This window comes from Bactrocera tryoni, unplaced genomic scaffold, assembly GCF_016617805.1.
Source record: "Bactrocera tryoni isolate S06 unplaced genomic scaffold, CSIRO_BtryS06_freeze2 scaffold_517, whole genome shotgun sequence".
Taxonomy (NCBI): Eukaryota; Metazoa; Arthropoda; class Insecta; order Diptera; family Tephritidae; genus Bactrocera; species Bactrocera tryoni.
In genome coordinates, this window is record NW_024396204.1 from 30,139 (window position 1) to 56,771 (window position 26,633).

Consider the following 26,633-nt stretch of genomic DNA (forward strand, 5'->3'; position numbering starts at 1 on the left):
CAATTTTTATATTGGAAAAGGGTACATTTTTCGCTATACTTTCAACATAAAGTCCTCAAAAGCTGCCATCTACACATCAGGAATTAACCAACCACCCAAAAATGTCATCATGACGTCTTCACTTATTTGTTACATACTTACATACATATGTGTGTAACTACATATGCATACAGTAACCCATTTTTTTGTGTAACGTGCTAGGACATTTGCATGTACATATGTATGCATACTGAAGCACACACAACAGTTTGTGCATATTCCGGCATATTGATATGTGTGTATAAGTAAGAGCCCACAAAGTGTTGTGACACTACGAACACCTTCGTTTGCCAACACACCATTATTCGTCTGCTACGCAACTTGATGCTAGCGTTTGGACACTGCGCCAATGGCGACTGCTACAGTGATAAGTTTTGTTTTTGGTATTTTATGTTGCTGTAATTGTAACTGTTGCTTGTTGTTTCCTGCCAGAACTGCGCTTCTTCGGATCATTTATCGTTATTGTTTTTGTTGTACTTGCTTTGCTGTCTACATACCGATTTACACTTCGCCGATATATAAAAGCAAACTCTGGCAGTCAACTTTATTCATTCTGTTTAGGACAGTGCAGTCGTGTAGTGTGAAGGTTAAAGCAATCCGACAGGTGTTCCTTGTTCGCAATTCAATCGTTAAATATCGGGCAAGAACGACTATTTTATTAGTAACGCGAAAGACGGCAATAAAATTAATTATATTGAAAATAAATTTATAATAGCTAAAAAATTTGCTTTTATTGCGATACTAGTTGAATAACAAAAGAGGAGAAGTTCAAAATATATTTGTGAGTTAGAATCCATTAAAATATTTATAAAAACAATAATTACTATGTTACATTAGGATGTATATAAACAGTCATATTAATGAAATGAAATGCATGTAATTTTACTAACCATGTTAAAATCGTACATTGTATTTCAAAAATCAGTGCTGTGCAACTTGAATTGCAACTTGAAAATGAGAAAAATAATTAGTCTTAAGTGAAAAAAGTGTGAAATAATCTGTACATGTGACTAACATGTCTGTGGTAGGTTATTTCAAGAAAATACCAAGTTTTAACAACTAAAAATGATTTGGCTTTAAATATGCCATGCAGCCTTTAGACTATTAGACAGCTTAAGAAAATATATACTTAGGTATATACGTATGTATATATTTATTCTAAATTGAGTTGAAAATGTTGAAAAAGGAGGCATAGAAACGCCAGACCGCAGACGGCGCACTTAGGCTGATGATCGCCCATTGCGCTAGAAATTAATTTTAAACCATTCTTAAAATATAACAAATACGTACATATTTTCATTATTAAAAAATTAGGAATCAAAGAACTTGAGTTATAAATATAAGCAAAGTCACATTTCTATAATACATAGCTAAAGTATTTTCAAGTTTTAAAATTATACGCCAAATTTTATTGTAAAATGGTTTCACTTAAATAAATGTAAAAGAGAAACTTTAGAACATTCTCGAAATACTATGCAATTTGGCTCTAAACATAAAAACATAACACTGCCCAGCAAAATCAAAATTTTTAACCATCAAAATTGAAATATTTGCCGTCAAAGTTCGAAATTTGGCTCATTAAGAACATAATTAATAATTATATTAGGTAAGGCATTAAAAAGTTTATATGTGGAAATCAACCATATTTTTCTTTTATTTCAATGGTAATTTTCCGGTCAAACTTCTATGGCAGATGCTACAATCAATTTATAGTGAACAGCCGAACTATGTATATGAAAAAATTATTCACTGAATACGCTCGCTAATTGACGGTAAAACTTTGGATAATTTATTCAATAGGTTCTTATCACTTCTATTTCTAATTACTAAACAGTCATAAAAGTTTACAAGCTACTTATTGAAGTTAGGATTAAATATAACAGCTTAATAAATCTGTAACTAAATGTGAATGAATAAATACGTTTGTATAAGTATTTGCAGTTTTTAAAATGATTTTTTATGAAGGAATTGTCATTTTATATCGTTCGAAATATACAGCTTAAGGTAAATATGGATTGAGTAATTCTATTCAAACCGTTTGTATATTATTGAGCATACTTTTGAAAATCTAGGGTAATTTTTTCCAGTAGAAAATATTGAAGCATAAGTCTGTAATAGAGCTTCTCCCAGAACGTTTTCAGACAAACAGTTTGCGGTGTTCACCATAACTCGGCTAGAAATTATCCAAAAATAAAAAACCAAGAAAATTAGTTAAATTATAATCATATCCTCTGATAATTTTTTTTTCATTTAAAAATTTTTGGCGGCCATTTAAAGTGAAAACTGCTATTTTCTACTAAAAAATTCTGCCATTTTGTGCGTGGAAAACTCCCTTAAAAAATTACTAGACGATGGGGTTAGGTATTTTATATGTCAAAAATGTGTAGAAAGTTTGAAATGAATCTGTCAAGAAGTTTTGAAGTGAAAGTGAACACTAACTTTGAAAAAGGAGTTTTGAGAAAGTGACAAAAAAAATTACCCTATATTGTCAAAAGTGTGCTCAATAGTGTACAAAAGATCCGAATAAAATTACTCAATCCATATTTAAAAAATAAACCCTCCTTGATCGAAAACGTATAAAGTGCCACAACTAAACTTCTCAATACGCTACGAAACTTTTATTTGATACAACGACTCCGACATCGTAATAAGCGTAATGTACATATATGTATGTATGTATATCTCCCAAATCATTGAAGCTATATCATCAGTATGAATTATTATGTGAATTCAGATAATGACTCCGCCCACATCCCATATAAAGATTTTGTTCTGAACTACTAAAAAAACAAGTAAGGTAGCGCTAAGTTCGGGTGTCACCGAACATTTTATACTCTCGCATGATAAAGTGATAATCGAGATTTCATTATCCGTCATTTACATATTTTTTAAATACCGTATTTGTGTAAAGTTTTATTCCGCTATCATCATTGGTTTCTAATGTATATATTATACAGAGAAGGCATCAGATGGAATTCAAAAGAGCGTTATATTGAAAGAAGGCGTGGTTGTGAACCGATTTCACCCATATTTCGTACATGTCATCAAGGTGTTAAGAAAATATTATATACCGAATTTCATTGAAATCGGTTGAGTAGTTCCTGAGGTTTGGTTTTTGGTCCATAAGTGAGCGACGCCACGCCCATTTTCAATTTAAAAAAAATCCTGGGTGCAGCTTCCTTCTGCCATTTCTTCTCTAAAATTTAGTGTTTCTGACGTTTTTTGTTAATTGGTTAACGCACTTTTAGTGATTTTTAACATAACCTTTGTATGAGAGGTGGGCGTGGTTATTATCCGATTTCTTCCATTTTTGAACTGTATATGGAAATGCCTAAAGGAAATGACTCCATAGAGTTTGGTTAACATAGCTATAGTAGTTTCTGAGATATGTACAAAAAACTTAGTAGGGGGCGGGGCCACGCCCACTTTTCCAAAAAAATTACGTCCAAATATGCCCCTCCCTAATGCAATCCTTTGTGCCAAATTTCGCTTTAATATCTTTATTTATGGCTTAGTTATGACACTTTATAGGTTTTCGGTTTTCGCCATTTTGTGGGCGTGGCAGTGGGCCGATTTTGCCCATCTTCCAACTTAACCTTTTTATGGAGCCAAGAAATACGTGTACCAAGTTTCATTATGATATCTCAATTTTTACTCAAGTTACAGCTTTCACAGGGCATTATAGGAGCCGGTGTCAAAATTGGCGGATGACCGGCCACCTTTAGGTGAAATCACATATCTACGGACAAAAATCGGTAGGTAACATTATCCTAACATTCCTATGTTACATTACGAGTTATTTATTTTGAAAATTGCTTGAAAATATGTTCTCGAATATAACTGAACAATGTCAAAGGTTAATGGAACCAGCCGAGACCTTTCTTTGCAATCAATATGCCCTGAATAATGATTTCCGGTTTTCTAGCTGACTTTAACCATTAAGACCGTTTAGTTTTGTCAAAATACATAAGTGATATTTTCATGAAATTAAGTGTATAAGTGTTTTTCAAAATGATATTACTTAATATATGAATATGTATGGAGCTGCTCCGATTCTCTGGTTGACGTTTTATACATAAACGTAATATAATAATTTTTATTCGAAAATATTGGTCAATATCTGAGATATTTAATAGAAATTCAGGGATAGTACTTCTCTGACAATGATACGGGTTTAATCGGACCAATACTTCGATTAGTCCCCATACTCCTAATATAAAGATAATCGAACTTCCGGGTGACTCAATGAAAATGTGCCAACGTATTTTATCTATAACAGTGTATATTTGTGCATTACACTCCATCATAATCCGGCTGACTTTACTCTATATGATTAGATTTTTAGTAAGTGACAGGTTAATAGTATGTGGTATTGGGAAAAATAGATAAAATCTGGTAGATATTACCCAATTTCCATGTACTAGATGTAATGGTTTTTGTTTTTCTAACAAATCTTATGTGTCTGTCAGTATAGGAGTTATACAATTATATAGTATATGTATATATAAAATTGCTTGGAGCTCGTGTTATACCATAAACAACTTCCCTGGCTTTGATTTCAGTTATATCCGTACTTAGGCTTCTTTAATTGTTACACCAAATTAATAGCTGTTTTGTGAAAATAAATGGTGACTTCAGGGTTCCGAATGTTCAATAAATTAGGCCATTAACCTCATGTTTGATAATATTTTAATTCAAGCGTCAATTTCATACTCGTATAATATTTTCTTGGATATACTGTAATTTTGTGTTTGGCTATGAATTACCTGATCTACCGTTTTTTGTTATTTTAGTTTATTTAGTCGAATTTATCGGTTATCTTTTCGATTTTTGACTTTCTGGTTAACTTAATGAAATGAAATGACCACAATGTGATTTAACATTAAATGTGAGTAAACCTTGATCTCGCCTGAATTAATACATTACATGGCAATACCCAATATATTAAACTTTATCGCTTTGGTAAAGTTTATATTGCATATATGGGTATATCCGATTCGGTATATGGTATGTACGTATTTTCCCTGTGATTTTAATGATTTATGTTAGTTAGTTATGTTTTAATATAAATGTTTCGAACATAAAACTAACTGTTGAAAAGAAGTGAGTCTATGACTAATATTTTAAGTTAATAAGAATATATTAAATTCATTAACAATTTCGTCGAACAACGAGTATTTTTAAATGGTTTTAAAGGTTTGTCAACACTTGAAAATAGGAATTTCCCGGCTTTGATCCTTTATATCTCGCAACATATTTCAACATAATATACTATTTTTGTTCACCTAACGGTTCTTTGTATCCCCTAAAACTGGTCCAGTTAGATATCGAGTTGAAATACATATGGTACACTGTAATTTGATACATGCAACGAGTCTCCGCATGACACTGATCACCTCTTTGCATGCCCTACCAACGCCGCTCATTTAACACCCTTTTCCCTTTGGACCGACCCCGTCGAAGCAGCACGTTTCCTGGGCCTGCCGTTAGATGACGTCCATGACAACACAGATAATCCTTACCATCCTAACGGGGACTGTTAACCGTTAAAACAGCAACAACAACAACAACAACAGGGAATAGCGACAGGTACCTGTGGCCTAAAAGTGGTTGAAAATTGGATTTATAACTCAGAAACTACTTGACCAATTTGGCTGTGAAAATGGGCGAAATCAAATGACAACCACGCCTACTTCCCATATACTACTGTGATGAAATGTGAATTTTTAATTTATACCTCGCTTGTTTTTCTAACCGGTAATTTTTTTCTGTAAGTTGGTAGTACTGTGAGTGACATCTACAAGTATGCTAAATTTCACGTCAAAATATTTATTAGTATTTGAGATACGCGTCGTTTTGTGAGGCTCTAAAAGTGAATTCTCCGATTTTTACAATGTCTGAATTGATTGAACAAAGAAGTGCGATAATGCACCAACTCATACTACGTTGGTTATTCGTGATCATTTCGCCAAATTTTCAACTAATATCGTGCCGCAATCACCGCATTCGCCTGATTTACCTTCGCTTTACTTCTGGCTATTCAGCACCTAGACACCAAATGTGTGAACACCAGTGCTATAGCTGATTTTTTATCGAATCGGTAAATATATAAGGAATCTTAATGAAATTCAGAAAGAATCCCTTTCTAAAAACAGTGTTTTTAGAATATCCTCTTGCCTAAATTGAATGAAATCAGGCCAATATAGTTTAATATAATTTTTTGCAACATCCTAAAGTATTTTCCCGCATTTCTTGTTTTCCAAAGCGAGAATATAAATGTGTCACACCCGAACTTAACCCTTTCTTAGTTGTTTATTTTGATTCTAGACATAGCACTAGGACTTTTATACGTTGGCGATAAAGTGGGCAAATAAATTATGGAGTCTTCTAATTGTTTTCCAAGATTTGTTACATCTAGTAGTGGTAGGAATAGAATAGAAGCATAGTTCAAAAATGGCTTTCTTCTTCTTAATTGGCGTAGACACCGCTTACGCGATTATAGCCGAGTTAACAAGAGCGCGCCAGTCGTTTCTTCTTTGCGCTACGTGGCGCCAATTGGATATTCCAAGCGTAGCCAGGTCCCTCTCCACCTGGTCCTTCCAACGGAGTGGAGGTCTTCCTCTTCCTCTGATTCCCCCGACGGGTACTGCGTCGAACACTTTCAGAGCTGGAGTGTTTTCATCCATTCGGACAACATGACTTAGCCAGCGTAGCCGCTGTCTTTTAATTCGCTGAACTATGTCAATGTTGTCATATATCTCATACAGCTTATCGTTCCATTGAATGCGATATTCGCCGTGGGTAACGCGCAAAGGTCTCATCCGAGGCTGTCGTTTAGTTTTCATTGGTACTGTTTTTCACGAGGCGGGTCTCAAACCCAGTGCACAACCCTATGTAGGGGATATTTCGCCTTCTCACTTTAGCTCGCCTTCAAACGGATGTTCTTAGGCTACCCAGAGGATACTTGGTCAAAGACTGGAAGTCGTGAGCTGCTTGAGTCATATGTAAAAGAATCGTTTCTGGCCACTCCCAAATGAATGGCGATCAGAGAACCTTCCTCACTTGCGTGAACTTCTACACATGACTCCATCCTTTAGAGTACTAGTAAAAGTATGGATAAACAATATTATATTTTGAATTTATTAAATTTCAGGCTGTTTTAGATATCAGATACCAAGTAGATATAATACTTTAGCCACTTTTGTGAGCTAGTAGGCAATTATTTAATTTGTTGACAGGTATATAATATATAAAACCTTCGTTCTCAGTTTTGGATAAAAGTATATAAAAATATTTTTATACCCTGAACAGGGTATATTAAGTTTGTCACGAAGTTTGTAACACCCAGAAGGAATCGTCGGAGACCCTACAAAGTATATATACAAATGATCAGTATGTCGGGCTGAGTCGATTTAGCCATGTCCGTCTGTCTGTCTGTATATATGTATACGAACTAGTCCCTCAGTTTTTAAGATATCGTTTTGAAATTTTGCAAACGTCATTTTCTCTTCAAGAAGCTGCTCATTGTCGGAACGGCCGATATCGGACTACTATAACATATAGCTGCCATACAAACTAAACGATCGGAATCAAGTTCTTGTATGCACAACTTTCACATTTGACAAGATATATTAACGAAATTTAGTATATGTTATTTTCTAAGGCAACAATATAATCTCCGAAGAAATTGTTCAGATCGGTTAACTGTAGCATATAGCTGCCATACAAACTGAACGATCTTTCACATTTGACAAGATATATTCACGAAATTTGGTATATATTATTTTCTAAGGTAACAATGTAATCTCCGAAGAAATTGTTCAGATCGGTTAACTATAGCATATAGCTGCAATACGTACTGAACACATAGTTACTAACAGAAATTCACCTGTGAAGGGTATTTAGCTTCGGTGCAACCGAAGAGTACTTTTTTTCTTGTTATAATTGTATTTGTATCAACCACTTGGTATTCAAAATTGAAAGCAATCGTATCTGTTTTCGTAAACGATTTCTTCCTAAGTTTTTTATGCTAAGCGAATACCAATTATGTAAACCTGTCTGTTATTGCTATAAAAAACGTAGCAACTTGCCACGGAAAAATCTCTTTCACTAAACTTCTAAAGGCTATTGAGGGATAAATAGCAATTTGAAAATTTCTTTGGGAAGAGTCACCATGAAATCTCATGGGACTTCAAGACAGCAATCATCGGTAGTTGCTTACCATTATTTATATCCACAAAAACGGATTCAATATATCGAAGTTTCACAATTTACATAACTCAATAATACAATCTTAATCTAATTTATTACGAATGGCGTTACTACGAGTATAAAAGGATAAAACTTTTCATTTTTATATTTATCGGTTATATGTATGTCTATATGCATATATTATGTTCACCAGTTATTGCATGGGCATGTGTATTGTTTTCTGTTTGACAACACTGCGGCACTGTTTTACTGATTTACGTACATACATATGTGGGATAAAATAATACATTTTTATTTTATTTTGATTTTTAACTTGATTAAAAGTAGTAATAATATTACAATTAAATTTGTGTGGTTAGCATATATTAGTTTTTAAATTTTTTTCTTAATTCAACATATCGTTACCTAAAATGCAAAAGAACGTGTCATAGATCAAGTAAGGAAGGGGTAAGTTCAAGAGCAACCGAACATTTTATAGTCTTGCAGCTAGCAAGAATCAAAGCAATTATATATGTTTGTATATATGTATAACTCATACTCTAACCTACATCAAAATCATTATATGTGACCTGGTCAACGAAAAGGGGGCTAACGTGCGGAAACTAGTTTTCTGGGAAAAGCTGTTAAAAATAATCGTCAGTTTCTCGTTATCTCATTAATTGTTCACCTTTTTTTTGACACCTGAACCCCCTTTTCGTAGACCAGGTCACATATACGTACCAGTATGTAGTACATGGAAGTTGGGGGTAGTAAATAAAAACGATTCGTATTTATTATTCTTTATACTAGGTATAATATAATAATCCCATTAACTCGATTCAAGCCAGAAAAGATTCTCTCTGAATTTATATATCTTACACAGTAACCGATATTTATATAATCAATTGGGATTTTAAAACGTGTTATATGAGAAATATGCGTGGTTGTAGTCCGATTTGGCCCATTTTAACAAAGAAACAAAGGAAGATCACGTACCAAATTTGGTTGATATCGGTCCTGAGATTAGTGATTTCGTCAAAAAGTGGGCGATGGCACGCTCTCCGTTTAATTTAGTTGATATAGCTTTATTGGTTTGGAAGATATATACATTAAACTTATTAAGGGGCTTGGCCATGCCCACTTTTTAACCATTTTTAAAGCACTCGATTAGGTTTTGGAGATACATACAAGGTCAACAAAACAAAAAAAATCGTACTCTGTAGCTACATATTACAATAGTGTAAATATCCATGTTTGAGTTTTTATTGATTACCTCCAAGGGGCTTTGTCTACAACAGTAGCTAAGTATGTCACCCTCGATTTATTAACCTCTTTAAAGGTTGGCAGAGACTTGAGAGATATGTATATAAAACAATATGGCACTTAAGCAGTTTAGTATCAAAGTCTAGCAAGCACTATATATGTATTATTTGTTAATATTATTGAAATATATAGTATGTGAGTATATATGTATATCATCACATATAGTTCATGTTTGGATCTCATATAAATAACATTTGTTGGATTCGAAATATGTCTCAAATATATTTACTTGTTTAACTTTTTATTGAGAAAATAAACATAAGATTTTAAGAAATTAAATATTATTTTCAATTTATTTTTCAAGCTTTACATATATTAGGGGACCATTTCGGACCATCTAACATAACTTTAAACTAATTTAGTTTAGTTTTTTGCATCAGAGTGCTTCGATTCCTGGCAAAGTTCTTCAAGTTACTTATTTATTACCTAAGAGAGTATTGGCGAATACCAAAAAATTTTCTACAATAATTTTTCAGTCACTTTTATATTTTTTCATAATCTAATATATAATAGTTTATAAAAAGGTATATGAGTTTTAAAATACTTTCTTAACAAGTACTTACTTAATTTCTAATTATTAACTATTATAATTTGTAATTTATAATGGCTTTGCTTAATAAGTATAACATGTATATAAAACTTTACTGAAAATTAGCTCCAAAATAATGTAAGTTCGAATTGTTATTTACGCGAGCTTTATTTCTTACGCATTAGGGAATATTCGCTTTCAGTTTCGTTTTAAAAATGAATAAGGCGTTTTTAGTAAAATGCACATTTTTACACTTCAAAATTTATTTCACATTGAGTTTTGTTGAGTGATGGGAACGACAGGTTTTCGAGTGTACTTGACACTGTTTAGCATGAATTCTCATTCCAAACTAAAGCGATTTATAAATTTTAAGTATATGCTAAGCGTATATTTGTATATTTAGAAACAAAAATAAATACCAACATATTTAAACATATAGAGGTATGAACTTTAAGTTCACAGGTATTAACCGTAAAATCATCTACTCAGCCGACGGTATTAATGTATTTTTTTATATCATGGTGACCTACGCAATGCGATTTGTGAGATTCTATAAATGGTATGAATTTGATATTTTTTAGATTAGGTGGAGTTTAGGCAGCAATTACTTGTTATTACAAAATACTTTTTTGTTGCTCAAACATTTTAATTCATATATTTCTGTTTTTTGCAGTATGGCACAGTATTTTTTTATTTTTTACTCGGCTAGCAACATCATTAAAATCCATTGATTTAATGACCAAATTTTGAGAAGTGAAGTAAAGTCGTGTTGATTCCATTCGGCTTTTCTTTGTGATATTATTTCCATAACGCTTGGTTTTTTATGCTTTCACGTCTCAATATTTGATGTTTAGAGAGAGAATGAAAAATTATGTGAAATTTTGTGCAACACAGGTAAATGTTGTTGTAATGTTTTACTTAACTTAAGTTGAATTTTTGTTTTTCAAAATATACGGAAGTTGCTGTATATGTGCATAATTAAATGAAAAACCCATAATCCAATAATAAATATAAAATATGATATTTATAACTAATTGTGAAACATCACTCTCAGCAACAAAATATTCAAACTTGGCGATGTTTAAAAAGTTCTTGGTGATGTATTGTTTGCTCGATTTTAGTTGTTCCAATTAAAATTTTCTACAAGTTTTCAACAAAATAATATAATTATTAACTTTTGCCACATGTCAATCGCAGGAAATACTTCAGTCGTAGAATAAACTTTCTCAGACATTAAATTATTTCATTAAAAATCACAATCCTGCATTTAGGGGCAGATATACGCCAGCAATATCATCACTTAAGTGAGTGTAAATAATTTTATTCACTTCTAATTTTTTTTTAAGTGAATACATATCTTAATATATGTATATACATATAAAACGTAATCTAAAAATTTAGAGATTAAAAAAACCTTTTTTTAGTAAGCTGTAGTAATAGGATGTATTTATGCTTGCCAGTGTTGAATAGGCATTCAGTTTAAATATAACATAAATTTCTATTAAATACTTGCCACTCATTTATATACGAGTGTATACAAATACACGTGTTTGTATAATAAGGTTAACTTTCCAATGTAATAAAAAAGCTACTCGTAAAAGAAAAGATAAATTCTCATATTTAGGAGTGGAAACCTTAATGGCTACGCGCAATCTTTAACGAGTATTTTTTTTTTTTTGATTTAGGCAAGCTCTGGCAGCGTATCCGCAAGGTTAATCAAATCTACATACCATAGGTAGCAAACCACATACAAATACATTTGTGTATTATTCAGATCATATCTGTGTATGATACATTTGCTCATGAAAAACGAGTAAATTACGTATGTATAATTTAACGTTAATTAATATCATTGCAATTCTTATAAAACTTATCACCAGTTCCTGTTAGACCCTATGACCCATGACCGATGAGGTGCAAAGGAAAATTATAAATTAAAAATTTGTGACTTAAAGTCAAAAATAATTTACTTTATTGAACGATTGTATAAATACCGACCATTTATATGATTTTGCCTTTAAGCATATGCATATTTCTGAAATTTCTTTTTAGTAGGTCAGCATACATATATTGTGAAAACGGGTGGAAAATAATCTTACTTCCTCCACATAGAAAGGTTATTTTAATAAATATTTAATGTACGTTTTACTTGCTTCTACCGCATGTGAATCGATGTAAAAATAGGAAAATTTTTGGTGGTTTTAGAAAGGACTCGGCCCATTTCAATCAAATTTGGTTCACAGTATTGGCCTGATATTCTTATATTGTGGTTTATAGTATTTTGAACTAAACTGTTAAAGTTTCTTATACATAGATGACAATTAATTAAAAGAATTCTTGTTAAAAATACCCAAGTTGTATTGAGAAAATTTCATTATTTACTGAATATGTTGTTGTTGTTATTCCGCTTTCTTGGTCATATACTCACGATGCGTCAATTTTATGTACGCTTCTAATATTTTAGAACCCTTGTGAATTCTCGTACCTATACATTAAATAGGAATGCTGTATAATCGATATAAAGTTCATTAATACTAATGCTCGTAAAATTTTGATGTAAATTGAAAAGACATATATAGTATACCATTAAAACAAATACTTGATTCCGCTCATGTATTAATAGTTTGAATAGTCTATTTAAAGTTTCCATCAATATACAACAGAATTGTACGTGAAAGAAATTAGTTGTGCTAATTGGAATTTAGTGATTTTATTGTATTGAATAAACGTTGCTAAGGTACTCACGCTATTAGAATTTATTATGTTTACCAAACATCAGCTTACTCAAATGGCCATTGTGTTGATAATTACTCGATTTTATTCGAATTTATTTTGTGTGTCCTAGCCTTAATGGTAAAAATTAGGTAGTAGGTTAGATAGTAGAGAATACTTTGATATTTGCGTACTTTCCATTGTAATAATGAATTGAAATTAAAATTTATTACAGGAGTATAAGCTAAAATTAAAATATAAATATCTGTTTAAATACTTATACATTCAGATAGTAATAATAAAATTTAATATTTAAATAAGACTGAATTGAAATTTAAGGGTTAAAATCGGTGATATTATTTTCCTCTTTTACCAAACGTAACATTATCTTTTCAGCAATTTTTGTATTTTGAGTAAAGTAAAAAGTGTTCAGAAGGGACGAATGTGCATACGAATGGTAGTCTAAAAGAGTGTTTATCATTAGATGTTTGTGGCTTTTTCAATTACCATGTCTTAAATAGTACGTGTGATTAGATATTTATACAGTGTAGTTAGCTACAATAGTTTTAAAACCATGACGTTTTTTAATTATATTATAATAATAAGGATCACCCCACAATGATAATGTTCAAAACTGCTACAAATAATGTATGAAATGGCCGTATTATGGAACTGTTTAAAAAGTGGATTATAGATTTCATTAAATCATGACACCTACTTCCCATATACCGCAATTTTTTTTTTTGAAAAGCCTAACGTAGACATATTTTATATTGAAATAAGTATAGCATAACCCTCTTAAAAAACCATTATCAACTCTTTTTATAATTTATAAACTACTAGTGATTTTAACTTAATTTAATTCTTTACGCCTTCGCATAATAACAAATTCAATATGAACCAATACTTGCATTAAATTGCATTTACATTTGATAGCGCATACATGAAGACTTATCTTCATCAAGATGTCTTAATTTCTAGTTGCACGTTCGGACGGACGGATCGACAGGCAGTCATCCGCATTTCAATTTTTCTCGTCTTCCTAATCGAGTTTTCACACGATTTTACTCATTAATAAGAAAAACACGCTCCTTCACTGACCGATATTTTTTGTCAAAAATCGTCTATAAGAACTGGGGTCAACATATTCGGTACCTAGGAGTTTAAACAGTTTTTGTTGGATTTGAACAGTTTTTGGTCCAGAAGTCACATACACTAAATACATTATTTGAAAAAAACTATCATAAATGTTGCAAGAGTATAACCAGAAAAAAGCGACAGATGAGAATTTCTAAAACATATGTATGTATGTATCTTAAAAAATTAGTAGAGTAATCAATGGATATGAAACATTCCATCCGTAAAGAAATTCATCAACTGTTTTGCTATAAATTACAGTGATGTCAGTAGAAGCCATTAGTATTCGTCATTCACGTGAATAGCTGCATGCATATAGTACATATGTAATCATATGTATGTGTGGAATTTCCTTTTATGAGTTGGGGAAATGAAATATATAGGCATTATGAAATATACCTGGAGCTACTTACTACAAGTGAGTGGCATTATCGCAAAAACAATTCTCATTATTAAGTTAAAAAAAGATATTAAATTTTTATATGTACAATCCCCCTATCACGAAATAATTGTTATATATGGATATCTATGAATTTCTCCAAAACTTAACTATGTAAAATGAAAACCAAATGAGAACTTATAAAATACGAAAGTAACTAAAGCTTTCGATAATGTTGGCATTCTGCGTCTATACTAATAATTTGACACCATTCTGTGTGTTTTATGTTCGTGCACACTTCCTTCTAATACTTAGATCATACTCGTATTGTTGTCGCAAAATATTTGGACGAATGCATGTGTCAACTAAAAACAGGTCATTTGGAATATATGTTAAAAGTCCTTTTCCCAATTGACAAATTTCCTTGAACCACGTTTACATGCAACACATTTTATAACCAAAGGCTTCAAATCGCTGTACCACGTATCCTTATATGTATGTATGTATGCACTTATGTTGATTTAGCGCCTTCACATTGACCTGTTGTCCGCTTCAGGTTGGAAAACAGTATGTGGGAACATATACTAAGTAAATTTTAATAAGGGACACTCCCGCGAATTGCTATATTCATTCACCCAAATAGTACAATATGCTTATACATGAAGATATATCCCTGAAGGGCGAGTTAGAAACTGTTACTGCTTCCCAAATGGCAACCATTTAGATAATCAGTTTAAACTCAGGAAAATTATGACCCCTTTCAGCTACAAATAGTAATTTTCTTTTTCCTTTAAAAACCAAAAATGTCGGGAATTAATAAAGTTAATAATATATATAGTCAAATTTTCGTTTTATGTATTACTAATAATAATAATGTACAATACACCAATGTCAGAACCAATTTCATTCACATTTAATGCTAAATATAAAGTATATAAGAGGCATCGCATCGTATAAAATGTATTTTTGGATAGTTGTGTTTTGGTTCAATTTTACCTCAGTCTTAGTCAATCCACTCAACTAGTTGGCTTACCATGGGAGGTTGGTATTTTAGTTAACCGAGAGCCTATAAAGTGCTATAACTGAGCTCCAAATTAAAATATGTAATATAGATCATGTGCATTTTCCACAAACTACTAAAACTATCTAAACCAAACTTGCTGAGAACAAGTCCTTCTGAAAATTCTTCATATCCTCATTCCTCAAATAATGGTTATGGTGAAAACTACTAAAAGTGAAATAACTCAATAAATAAATGCGTCAGAAGTGGTATCAAAATTGGACAATTTCAAATAAATTTGGTTCATTACTATATTTAAGCGTTTCAGTTCTTATTGTGAAATCACTCCACGAATTATTCCTAGTCGCATATACTACTTGTAATGATTTTCTTAGTATATTCCCGAGTAATGTCAAAAGTCCAGACCACTTTTATCACCTTTGCTAGAGTTTACATCACATATAGTACATACATATGTACATAGTGCATATGTATACTTTTGAGCATTAAAGTTGATTTTAATATAAATATGACGAAAATGAAGCAAAATATGGTAATGAAACTTACGTAATTATGACCTATTTTACATGTAAGTTAATAAGGTACTAAATGTGATTATAATCCGTTAACGGTTTCGTTGAATGGTAAATTTTTACGCAATATTTTTTAATGTAAAGGTTTGGAATATCTGAAAGTATTTCATGGTATTGAAAATTTCGAAAGTTAAAATGTTCGGTTGCACCCGAATTTGGATTTGAAGATTCGAAAATAAAAAGTTATGTTTTGCTGTTTGAAGGTAATCAAAAATATACTTTTCTTGTACTCCTTAAATTTTTAAGAAATGAAATAACGAATTACATTAATTGAAATGATTGGAGTTTGTAATTGATTTGAATTATTGGTCACAAATAATAGTTTTGTCTGAATAACTGTTTCTTGAAAAGATAATAACTTATAAAGATATATTATAACGAAACTAGTTCGGTAAGGCGTTCTCATTAGAATAAACATTTTAACTGGTATAAATTATTCAAACGAAGACAATTTGTAAATTTAAAATAGTCTAAATTTTACCAAAACCTTGTATATATTTTCTTATTGCGTATAGAAGTAATTTAAGATTTGGCCCAAACGTAACCCTCCTTGATTGTTTAAACGCACTTAGCCAACTTCCGCAGGCTTTTTAAAAACACAGGCGAGTATACTTGCAGGTATAAGTACGTCAGAGCTTACTCACCACAACAATAAGCATAATGTCAGAATATTCACTTCTTCAGCATCCTAATTGACTTTTTTGTTTGTGGTTTGATTGCACTGCACTTTGGTGGTAATTAAATTACCGCAACCATAATTGCTACAATAATGACAACACTGCTGGCTCTTGTGCGTTTTTTACCGGTGCTCAACAGAAAATTTCACATACATATGTACATATATGTATATATTGCAGCAGATACCTGCTGAATCCTGTTCACTTTACGATCAATTTCAACTCACCGACGTGAACATACTACACATATGTAGGTGTATGAGTATTATGTGCTTTAAAATAAGAAAGAGGAAGGAAGTGTTTAAAACGTTGTGAGTATATATACATATATCATTGAACAGTTGTTGTGGTGTTACCAATAAAATGTAAGGCAGGTAGGTTGATACAATTGTTGCTAATGGACATTTGCAACATGTGCGGCCAAATTACGTGGTAAAGTTATATTAAAATATTATTTTCTAATTAGTATACTTATGTCGCTAATTCATACATCCAAATATGTTTATGATAAATTCTTCAAACCTCGCTGATAAATTTATGTGATATAAGTTGTATAAATATGTAGACATGTACATACATATGTATGGATATTATACAAGTAAATCGTGTGTTATTGAGGTGTGAATTAATATTGAAAGTCGGCGTTTTTATTCATTGTATAATAGTTTTCTTCAACTAACGGTTGATGTATTACCTAAAACTAAGCGAGATAGATATAGAGTTATATACATATATGTACATATATATAAATGATCAGGATGACGAGAAAAGTTGAAATCCGGGTGACCGTCTGTCCGCCCGTCCGTGCAAGCTGTAACTTGAGTAAAAATTGAGATACTTGGTATGCGGGTTCCTTAGTACAAAAACATTACGAGTTCGTAGTTCGAAAACGCCATTAACCGAAAACCTATAAATATGCCCTAAATTAAGATACATAGTATAACTTAATTTCTCACAGGGGATCGTTGCAGCAAGGGGCAAAAAAAATTGAAAAAGTAAACGTGGCTCCGCCCTCTAATAAGTATAATGTACTATATATGCTACTGTGATCAAATCGAAAGGTGAATTTTGTCCATTTCATCTTCTTCAAAGTAATCCCTTACCGCTGCAAGCCAACGAAATTTCCAGTCATCATAGCACTTGGAAAAATCCTCCGTCGTGATGGCATCAAAGCCTTCTTCGATTCAGTTTTTATATACTCAATTGAGTTAAAACGGTGTCACCGGGGTGGTCATGTGAATTTGCTGAATAGCCAGAAGTTACACGAAGGTAAAATGGTGTGAATTTTTGATGTATCTTCAGCTAGCTGTGAACGTAACTCTGAAAGAGGGATGCCATCTTCATTATCCCATTCGGTTGTTATGTCAAACAATTTTTGAAAAGATGACGGAATTGAAGACACATTAACGGCAGTCCATGCATTAGATAGAAAACATATTGCGTCTTTCAAGCTGGTGCTTTTCAGAGCTTCGTCTACTGATTTTTCTCGTCGAACCATGTGACCTAAAAGGATTGTTTTGTAGTTCATTTTCGTAAGCCTTATGACATTCTGGTCCATGGGCTGTACAACAGCCCTACAATTCGGAGGAGAACACATTACCAATATTTGACCATCAGTACTCTTTAACTCTCTTTCTTTGGAGTGACAGGGAGCATAAAGCAAAACGTCTACACACCTCTGGAATAAATGTTTTGTGAAACCATTCTTCAAATAAAGCCAATGTCATTCGAGCACTTTTATTTCCTTTGTAGACAACAGGCAAATCCGTAAAATTTTTATGTTAGCGTGCATTCAATGATTTCACAATAACCTTTAATTTTACTCTATGATTACCAGACGCATTCGTACAAGCAAGTTATTTTTTCTTTACTGATTTTCTATCCCGGAGCCGAGGTTTCTTTTGAGCGCACAAGAGTTTTATTAGGCAAAAGCTTCCAAAAGAGGCCAGACTCATCAGCATTGTATATCTGCTCCTTGTTTAAACCTAAATCAGTAATTTTTTTGTTTAAGTTTTGCAAAAATGGGTTAACTGAATGAATGATTTTTGAAATTTGTGACTGCTAGCACGAAAGTCACCTGGCTTTTCCTGTACTTTTGCATGCGAAAGTTTGGTCTTTACCTTGAGCATACCAGTCGTGATAGGTAAGTTCTTTGCTCGTTGTTTTGCAAACCATTTCATGAGTGATTTTTCCATTTTTGGAAGTTCTGATTTCCCTTTTCCAGGACCAAATTCAGCATGCTACACGAACTTCTTTATGGTGGCTTCATTTTTCTTAAAACGAGCTATTGTTGATCTATGCACTTGAAAACTTTTGGCTAAGGAATTGACAGAATGTCCTGCACTTCGTTTCTTTAAAATATCAACTTTCTATTTTATTGTTAGCAACGTAAATTTTTTCCTTGCCATTATGAGACCGCACTACTACACACTACTGAAACGCACATGCGTAAGAGTTACAACAATTTATCATCGAAAAAAAAACGGGATTTCTCAGAAATGTACTCCAACTCAGAGGAATCGTTACCAAAATCAACAATGTCTTGTCGCAAGTTTCAAGGTCAAAATTTTTGGATGCCGCAAGTACTGAGTACATAATGTAAAATATTTCTTTGTTGCAAGTATCGAGATGTGAAAGAACCGAGGTACCACTGTATAAAAAAAATTCACCTTTCAATTTGATCACAGTACTATCTCCTAAACCAATAAAGCTACAACAACAAAATTTACCGGATTCAAATATTATAACAACTTTTATCGACAGTGTGAAAATGGATGAAATCGGAAGATAACCCCGCAGTAATTAATATAATGGGATACAAATTTGCAATAAGTAATTTTAAAGTATGTAACTTTATGATAAACAATTTCGCAAATCCAAACAAAATTATCCAAGCCCCGAAATACCGGAAATGTGGACTCCAGTATCTCGTGTTGACTCTTAACGGAAATTTCGGTCAATGGATGGGATATACAATTGAAATTCAGAGGGAATCCTTTCCGGACAATAGTATCTCTGTGTATCAAAAATGAGCTGAATCGGGTCAATATTTCTCTAAGCCCCCATATACTTAATATAAAGTTTTTGGAACTTCCGGGTGGCATTGCTGCATATATCGGCCAATATTTGAGTTATCTCAATGAAAATGACAAAGCGTGTTTTACTCATAACAGTGTGACTTTGTGCCTCAAATACAAAAAATTGGTTATTAACTTGGCCTCGCCTCCCTATAAATAATATCAGGATTGTGGATTGGATTGGAGATTGTATGTAAGGTACCCGAATGAAACCCTGAGAACATTTTTTAGCAAGTGGCATAATAATAGTTAATAGATAAAATCGGGTCGATACTATGCCAACTGCCATATACCACAAATAATAATTTACGTTCTTCTAACAAATCTTACGCTGACAGTGTATGTGTTATATAGAGTATATGTATATATACAACTGCTGAGATTTCGATCCTCTGGTTAACGTTTTACATCTTAAGGTATTTCCTTGGCTTTGATTCTGGCAAGTTGAAAGAGTATAAAATTTTCGGTTGCACCCAAACTTAACCCTTTCTAACTTGTTTTTCTTTAATTTTCATAATTCGTATCTTTACATACAACTGTGTTCGAAATAAAAGAAGCGGCTGGTGGAAAAATATATTTTTAGGTTAAAAAATGATGGTCGTTTAATTTTTCCTATGCTACAGTATAAATACGTCCAAATATTACCACTCTATATTTAAATTGATTTTTGTTACTTTTGCAGAGTAACTCCAGTAGTTCTCGATATAAATACATACACATACATACATATGTACGTACATTAATCCTTTTACGCTCACGTTTATTGCATACCAAGTACCATTAAGATAACCACTCTTTACATGAACGAAACTATACTTGAATAAGATATACTATTTCTTCGCAACTTGAGCATAAGCTCACTTAAAATAATCAGTTTAATTATTATTTGGTTATCCTTGGTATAAAGGTAAATCCAAATATATGTATATACACATGTACATATGTAGTAAATGCATAATTTTTTTTACGCGACTATGCATATACATACATATGTACATATGAACCATAAATGTTTACTTTCAATCTCAAAACCTTTTCAAATTTCAAAAGCGTTAAAGTGTAAACATAATATTATTGTAACAGTAGTATACTCTTACATACGAGTATATCCACCAATACTTATGTGCATGTATTCTATAATAACTCTAAGAAAGCATAGCATACAGGTACAGTGAAATCTCCCATAAGCCGACCAGCCTTTCTGTCCGTTTAATGGAGTTGTCCGCTTAATAGATTATCTTAAGAAACATCCAAAAATATAGTCATAATTAGCGATAGGAGAAAAGAGAGTAATTTTGTTTATTTAGTAATGTTCAGAAAAACTGTGCATCTACATATATACATATGGATACATACATATACATACACATATTTAATTATTTGAAAAGATTATTTTTTACTTCTCACTGCTTTAGAAGTTCAGGTTGGAAAACTGACTTACTATTTTTCAGTTACCCAAAGACTTGGGAGCTATTTTTTGCACCGTTTATTTGTCAAAATCAATGAATATAGACAATTCTGCTTCATTCACTCTTAATATACATATCTTCAGCAGGTGATGGGACGTGGTGTAGTTTGAACTTTTTGAAAAGGGGCATGGCTTCCTAAAATTTTTGCTGTAGTGTATATTTCTAAAATTTATACAGGTAAATAAACATGACTTTGCTAAACATTTCTCCTTAGCCTTTTCCTATCAGATAACTTTTATGACTTAGCTTATGGCTAACTTCATACCGAAAATATGAACCAATTTCCAATATACAATATGTTCTTTTGGTTGATTATATGCTGAACATATCGATGGAAATTTGGTTTCCATACCTTGCTCTAACCCCGATATACCAACTACGTTGATTATACGTATTATAAACACCCTTCTCTTAAAAGGGAAATGATTTTTCCAGCATGTTATTAATGCAATTTAAAAAATTATCCTTAAATAAAATTATTTATAATGATCGATATTAAATACGTTTATTAATAAATTAATAGTTGCATACCCATACAACTTTGTCCTACATTTGATATTACTGGAAAATCGGGCATTTGGTTGCATTAAGGGAACGTTATTATCGGGTACTATCCTTTAATAAACATTCTCTCAAATTTTTAAATCGAAAGTCAAATTATTACGGTCGCTACAGCGTTTTTTGTAGAAAGAGTGCGGAACATAGCGATTCCAATCCTTAAACGCGTTTTTCTCAGAATGGTGTTTTTCAAAACGGTTTCCACTCTCAAAGGAAGAGTTTTGAAGATATCTAGTTCCAATTTAGATAGAACATTTTTAACGTCATTCGCTATCGCGCTATGGAAGCTTTTTTCTTTTGTTTTGAAATCTCCCTATTTTTTTCACGAAAAACTGTCGAAAAAAGGGCCAAATTCGATATTTTTTGTTCAAACCGCCGCCATTCTGTCAAATTTAAAAAAAAAAAAAAAAAACTTAAATAGCACGATAGCGGATTTCTTACATACTATTATTGACCATTTTTTTACGTGTAACTTCAACAATTTATTTAACTATAATACAACCAATAAATAAACATAAAAAAATTATTTTGTATTCGTCATGAATGTATTTATTTATAAAAAAACGGATCGATTTTTATTTTCATCATTTAAAAAAAATAGCGAAAATCAGTGATTTTTCGGAGCATCACGCTGAGACGATCCCTTAAGTTTTATTCAAATATAATCTTCCTGAGGCTTTATTTTGTTATTCAGCCGTGCATCTTTATTGTTATTTAATTTGGTTTGTAAAAATGTATATTAACCCCTTTAGACACATTTACTTATAGTACACTCACATATCGATAAAAATATATTTTCGTTTTCTTTTGTTATAGTGCATAACCATACGCCAAACAGGAAGCAATACTGGAGTATTGGGAAATAAAATAATCTCTAACTGGCTTTGAAACGTGTTTATAGCACTTACACACCCTTTCAACTTTTCCAACAAATATGCTTCAATCAGTAATCTTCTGTAAGGGATTCTTCTATTTGGCGGCATTTTCAGTGCTAACACACTTTTTAATAGAGCCGGTGATTGGAGTAGTCAATGAAAAAGAAGAACAATTCAGCAATGGCGGGGTATACAAAAATGACTTTGGTGCGTATATTCAGAATGTTCTACTTATGATAAATATTAAAGGTCAATGGTTATTCATAAGTTAAATGATTAATTTTTATCACTTTAAGCTCTTGCTACCATATAATACAAATACAAGAATATGAGTTAAACATTTTTTATTTGAAGGTTTTTCGATTTTTGTATAACCAAGTTCAGAAGGTCAATTTTGTTTTAATATTTATTATACCCTGAACAGGGTATATTAAGTTTGTCACGAAGTTTGTAACACCCAGAAGGAATCGTCGGAGACCCTATAAAGTATATATATAAATGATCAGTATGTCAAGCTGAGTCGATTTAGCCATGTCCGTCTGTCTGTCTGTCCGTCTGTCCGTCTGTCTGTATATATACGAACTAGTCTCTCAGTTTTTAAGATATCGTTTTGAAATTTTGCAAACGTCATTTCCTCTTCAAGAAGCTGCTCATTTGTCGGAACGGCCGATATCGGACCACTATAACATAAAGCTGCCATTCAAACTGAACGATCGGAATCAAATGCTTGTATGGAAAACTTTCACATTTGACAAGATATATTCACGAAATTTGATATATGTTATTTTCTAAGGCAACAATATAATCTCCGAAGAAATTGTTCAGATCGGTTAACTATAGCATATAGCTGTGATACAAACTGAACGATCGGAATCAAGTGCTTGTATGGACAACTTTCACATTTGACAAGATATATTCACGAAATTTGGTACAGATTATTTTCTAAGGTAACAATGCAATATCCGAAGAAATTGTTCAGATCGGTTAACTATAGCATATAGCTGCCATACAAACTGAACGATCGGAATCAAGTTCTTGTATGGACAACTTTCACATTTGGCAGGATATATTCACGAAATTTGGTATATGTATTTGGTATTTTTTAAGGCAACAATGTAATCTCTAAAAAACTTGTTTAGAACGGATTACTATAGCAAATAGCTTCCATACAAACTGAACACATAGTTACTAACAGAAATGCACCTGTGAAGGGTATTTAGCTTCGGTGCAACCGAAGTTAACGTTTTTTCTTGTTTTTACTTATTTTTGTCCAAGTTTTGCTGTAAGACTTTATTTTACATACATAAATTATTTTAAAATTTATTATACTAAACTTTGTTATATTTATTTCGATCTAACATCATTTCTCCCTCAACAGAACCACTGATATTACACAAACGACCATCTTTCTTTGTTGGCAGCCGATATGGCCGATCCAGTGGCGGTGCTGCACTCAGCTCTTCGAAGACACGTCGTCTAAGTGTGGTACCTCGTAACGATCGCTTCTTTTTGGGTTCACGGTATGGAAAGCGCTCCGAAGAAAACTCCGCTGCAGAATTCTATTCGCCATATGAGCAAGAAAATCAACTTGATAACAATAATGCTCTCAACTCTATTAATGGTTTAGCATTGCAACATACCACTGTTAGCAAATACCCATACGGTGAAAATAATAATTTGCTGGAAAAGCAACAACAAGAACAAATACAAACTCCTTCAATGATGTCTTGTGTATATACTGGGTTGAGGAACTTTTTTCGCTGTCGCAATATGTAAGTGAATCAATCAATCCTTAAGCACTGGACTCTTGTATTAAATTTCCTTATTTTGCAAACATACTTACATATAAACATCTGTAAAAGATAAATACGACTATTTTACTTTTTATTGTAGCGATGAGATCAATAACATTATCAACCAGTTGACGATTGCTCATAGCGTCGAGGAGAAAAAGTAAATGATATATGAGCATTATTAAAAGTATTAAGCAGTTGCGGATTTACAGCAATATTATGTTTGGTTCACTCATAATAATATCACTCGATATATTTTACGGCTATACCAATTCTGAAAAATGATTATGCAGTGCTCTCGCGTTAACTCTAATACCCACAAAGTCGCGTTTTCTTCATTGACTACTTCTTAACTCTTTCCTTGAGCTTGAACAAAAGTTAAATACAATTTAGAGATTTTTTACCGAAATCACACTTGTACGTCAGCACCCAGTGGCCAACAACAAATAAATAAGTGCGTTCTCCAATGATTAAGGACAAGTTGCCAACAATTAAATACCTAATCATTGAAACTATTGATGAATCGGACGAGCTCGGTATTTTGAACAACGCTGCTTTTAATTTATGTGATTTCAAGCGAGTGCGCTGTAATTAAAAAAATATGAGAATAAAGCGATGTGAACATTTATAAAGACTTCGCTTATTAAATTTGAATATATGTACATGCATATCTGTGTTGGAAAGCTAATTATGAATATTCTAAAGAAATATTCCGATTATTTCAATTTAGAACTTAACAACATTACCTATAATATACATATACATATGTAATTTCGAGTGTAGAAATGAGTTTAAATAAATTACGTACTCACTTGCATATGTTTACATTTACTAAATTAATATTTGTCTTTCCACCACAGATTTTATATGTAACAATTAAGCACACTAAAAATCACTATGAGATTGGCACTTGCTTACATAAAAAGTGAAATTAAAATTTTGAAAAGGGCTGGATAAATTTTAATAGTCACGAAATCACCAACTTAGACACACTTCGAACGATATGTCTAAAATATATAATTTTTTTTTCAAGAGCAAAAGTTATAAAAGCCATATGTAACATAATTGTAAATAATATTGTAAAAACATAAAAACTAGTCAATAATTATTAATCTATCTAAATATCTAAAATAAATAAACGGAGCATACATCCATTTAATTTCAGTGACATCTATGTATGTGTGTACGATATGTTCTATGTACCTATGTACATACCATATGTACTTCATAGAAATATATTTGACATTTTCTTTCAACAACGTTGACAAAATGATAGCCATTTTACGGATTCAATTTAATTGTGATAAAAGTACTGTTTATTTTTAAGTGACTAGTATTATTATAATTGTGATTTTAATTTCTATTTGGGTAAAAATAATCATGCTTTTTACAATCATACAAATATAAATACCTTTGTGCGAACAATATATGTATGTTATCTTATACTACAAATATTTAATAAAGCATATACATAATTATACATATAAACAATTAATGTTCTATTAGCAACTACATATTTTGTTTTTATTACAAGGAAATATTACATGTTTATCCAAGGGGTGCCATGCCTGGTTATAATAGTAACATATAAGAATAACAACTTTTATTTGCAATAACGATAATAGTTACAACAAAGACATCAGTTATAACGGAGACAGACATATAGTAACAATACCATATATGGTACAAATACCATATGTGTGTCACCAAAAACCAGCAAAATACTATATGAGCAATGTAGTATTTTGCTGGTAACAATACTATGATGTTTCATTGTGGTATTTGTATAAACACAGCTAAAAAACAGGTAACAAACTTTGTTAAAAGCTTTTACACAAAAGCTCTTCGAAATATTCTGTCAAAATGACTTAAAAAATTAATTATTGAAATAGAAAAAAAAATATTTTTCACAATTTTTCTTCCGGAAAAGCAGACAATGTCTCATTTTATGTGAGGATTCTAGAGAGACTAACCAAATCGCTTTTTTGCGATGAAAATAGATTAACTTTACAGTATTTGAAATAATTATACTTATTTTCTCCATAACACACATCTACATATTTATTGTTTACAATTTTTTTGAAATATTTAATGCCTATGAAACAAAGGTAGTATTTCAGTTTACTACATTGCCGTGTGTGTCACCAACGTAGTAAACAGAATACCATGATACCTTTACTATGGTATTGTTACTACATGTGTGTCTCGGCTATTAGTCATGTAATTAGTAATCAAGTTAGAAGAAACTAAGCTCCAGTGTAACCGAACATTTTATTTTCTCG

At 31.9% G+C, this 26,633-nt stretch overlaps 1 protein-coding gene across 2 annotated transcripts; it reads left to right on the plus strand.

Moving 5' to 3' along the window:
* Positions 1 to 605: 605 nt before the first annotated feature.
* On the plus strand, positions 606 to 24,951 carry LOC120781282. Of its 2 annotated transcripts, none has more exons than XM_040113478.1 (4): positions 606 to 820; positions 22,500 to 22,765; positions 23,937 to 24,330; positions 24,452 to 24,951. In XM_040113478.1, exons 2-4 carry the CDS (start codon positions 22,618 to 22,620, stop codon positions 24,513 to 24,515), a joined length of 606 nt encoding a protein of 201 aa, XP_039969412.1. In that variant the 5' UTR covers positions 606 to 820; positions 22,500 to 22,617; the 3' UTR covers positions 24,516 to 24,951. The 2 variants fall into 2 exon arrangements, with proteins under 2 accessions (XP_039969412.1, XP_039969413.1); XM_040113479.1 differs by lacking the exon at positions 606 to 820 and adding an exon at positions 3,749 to 3,794.
* Positions 24,952 to 26,633: the final 1,682 nt, after the last annotated feature.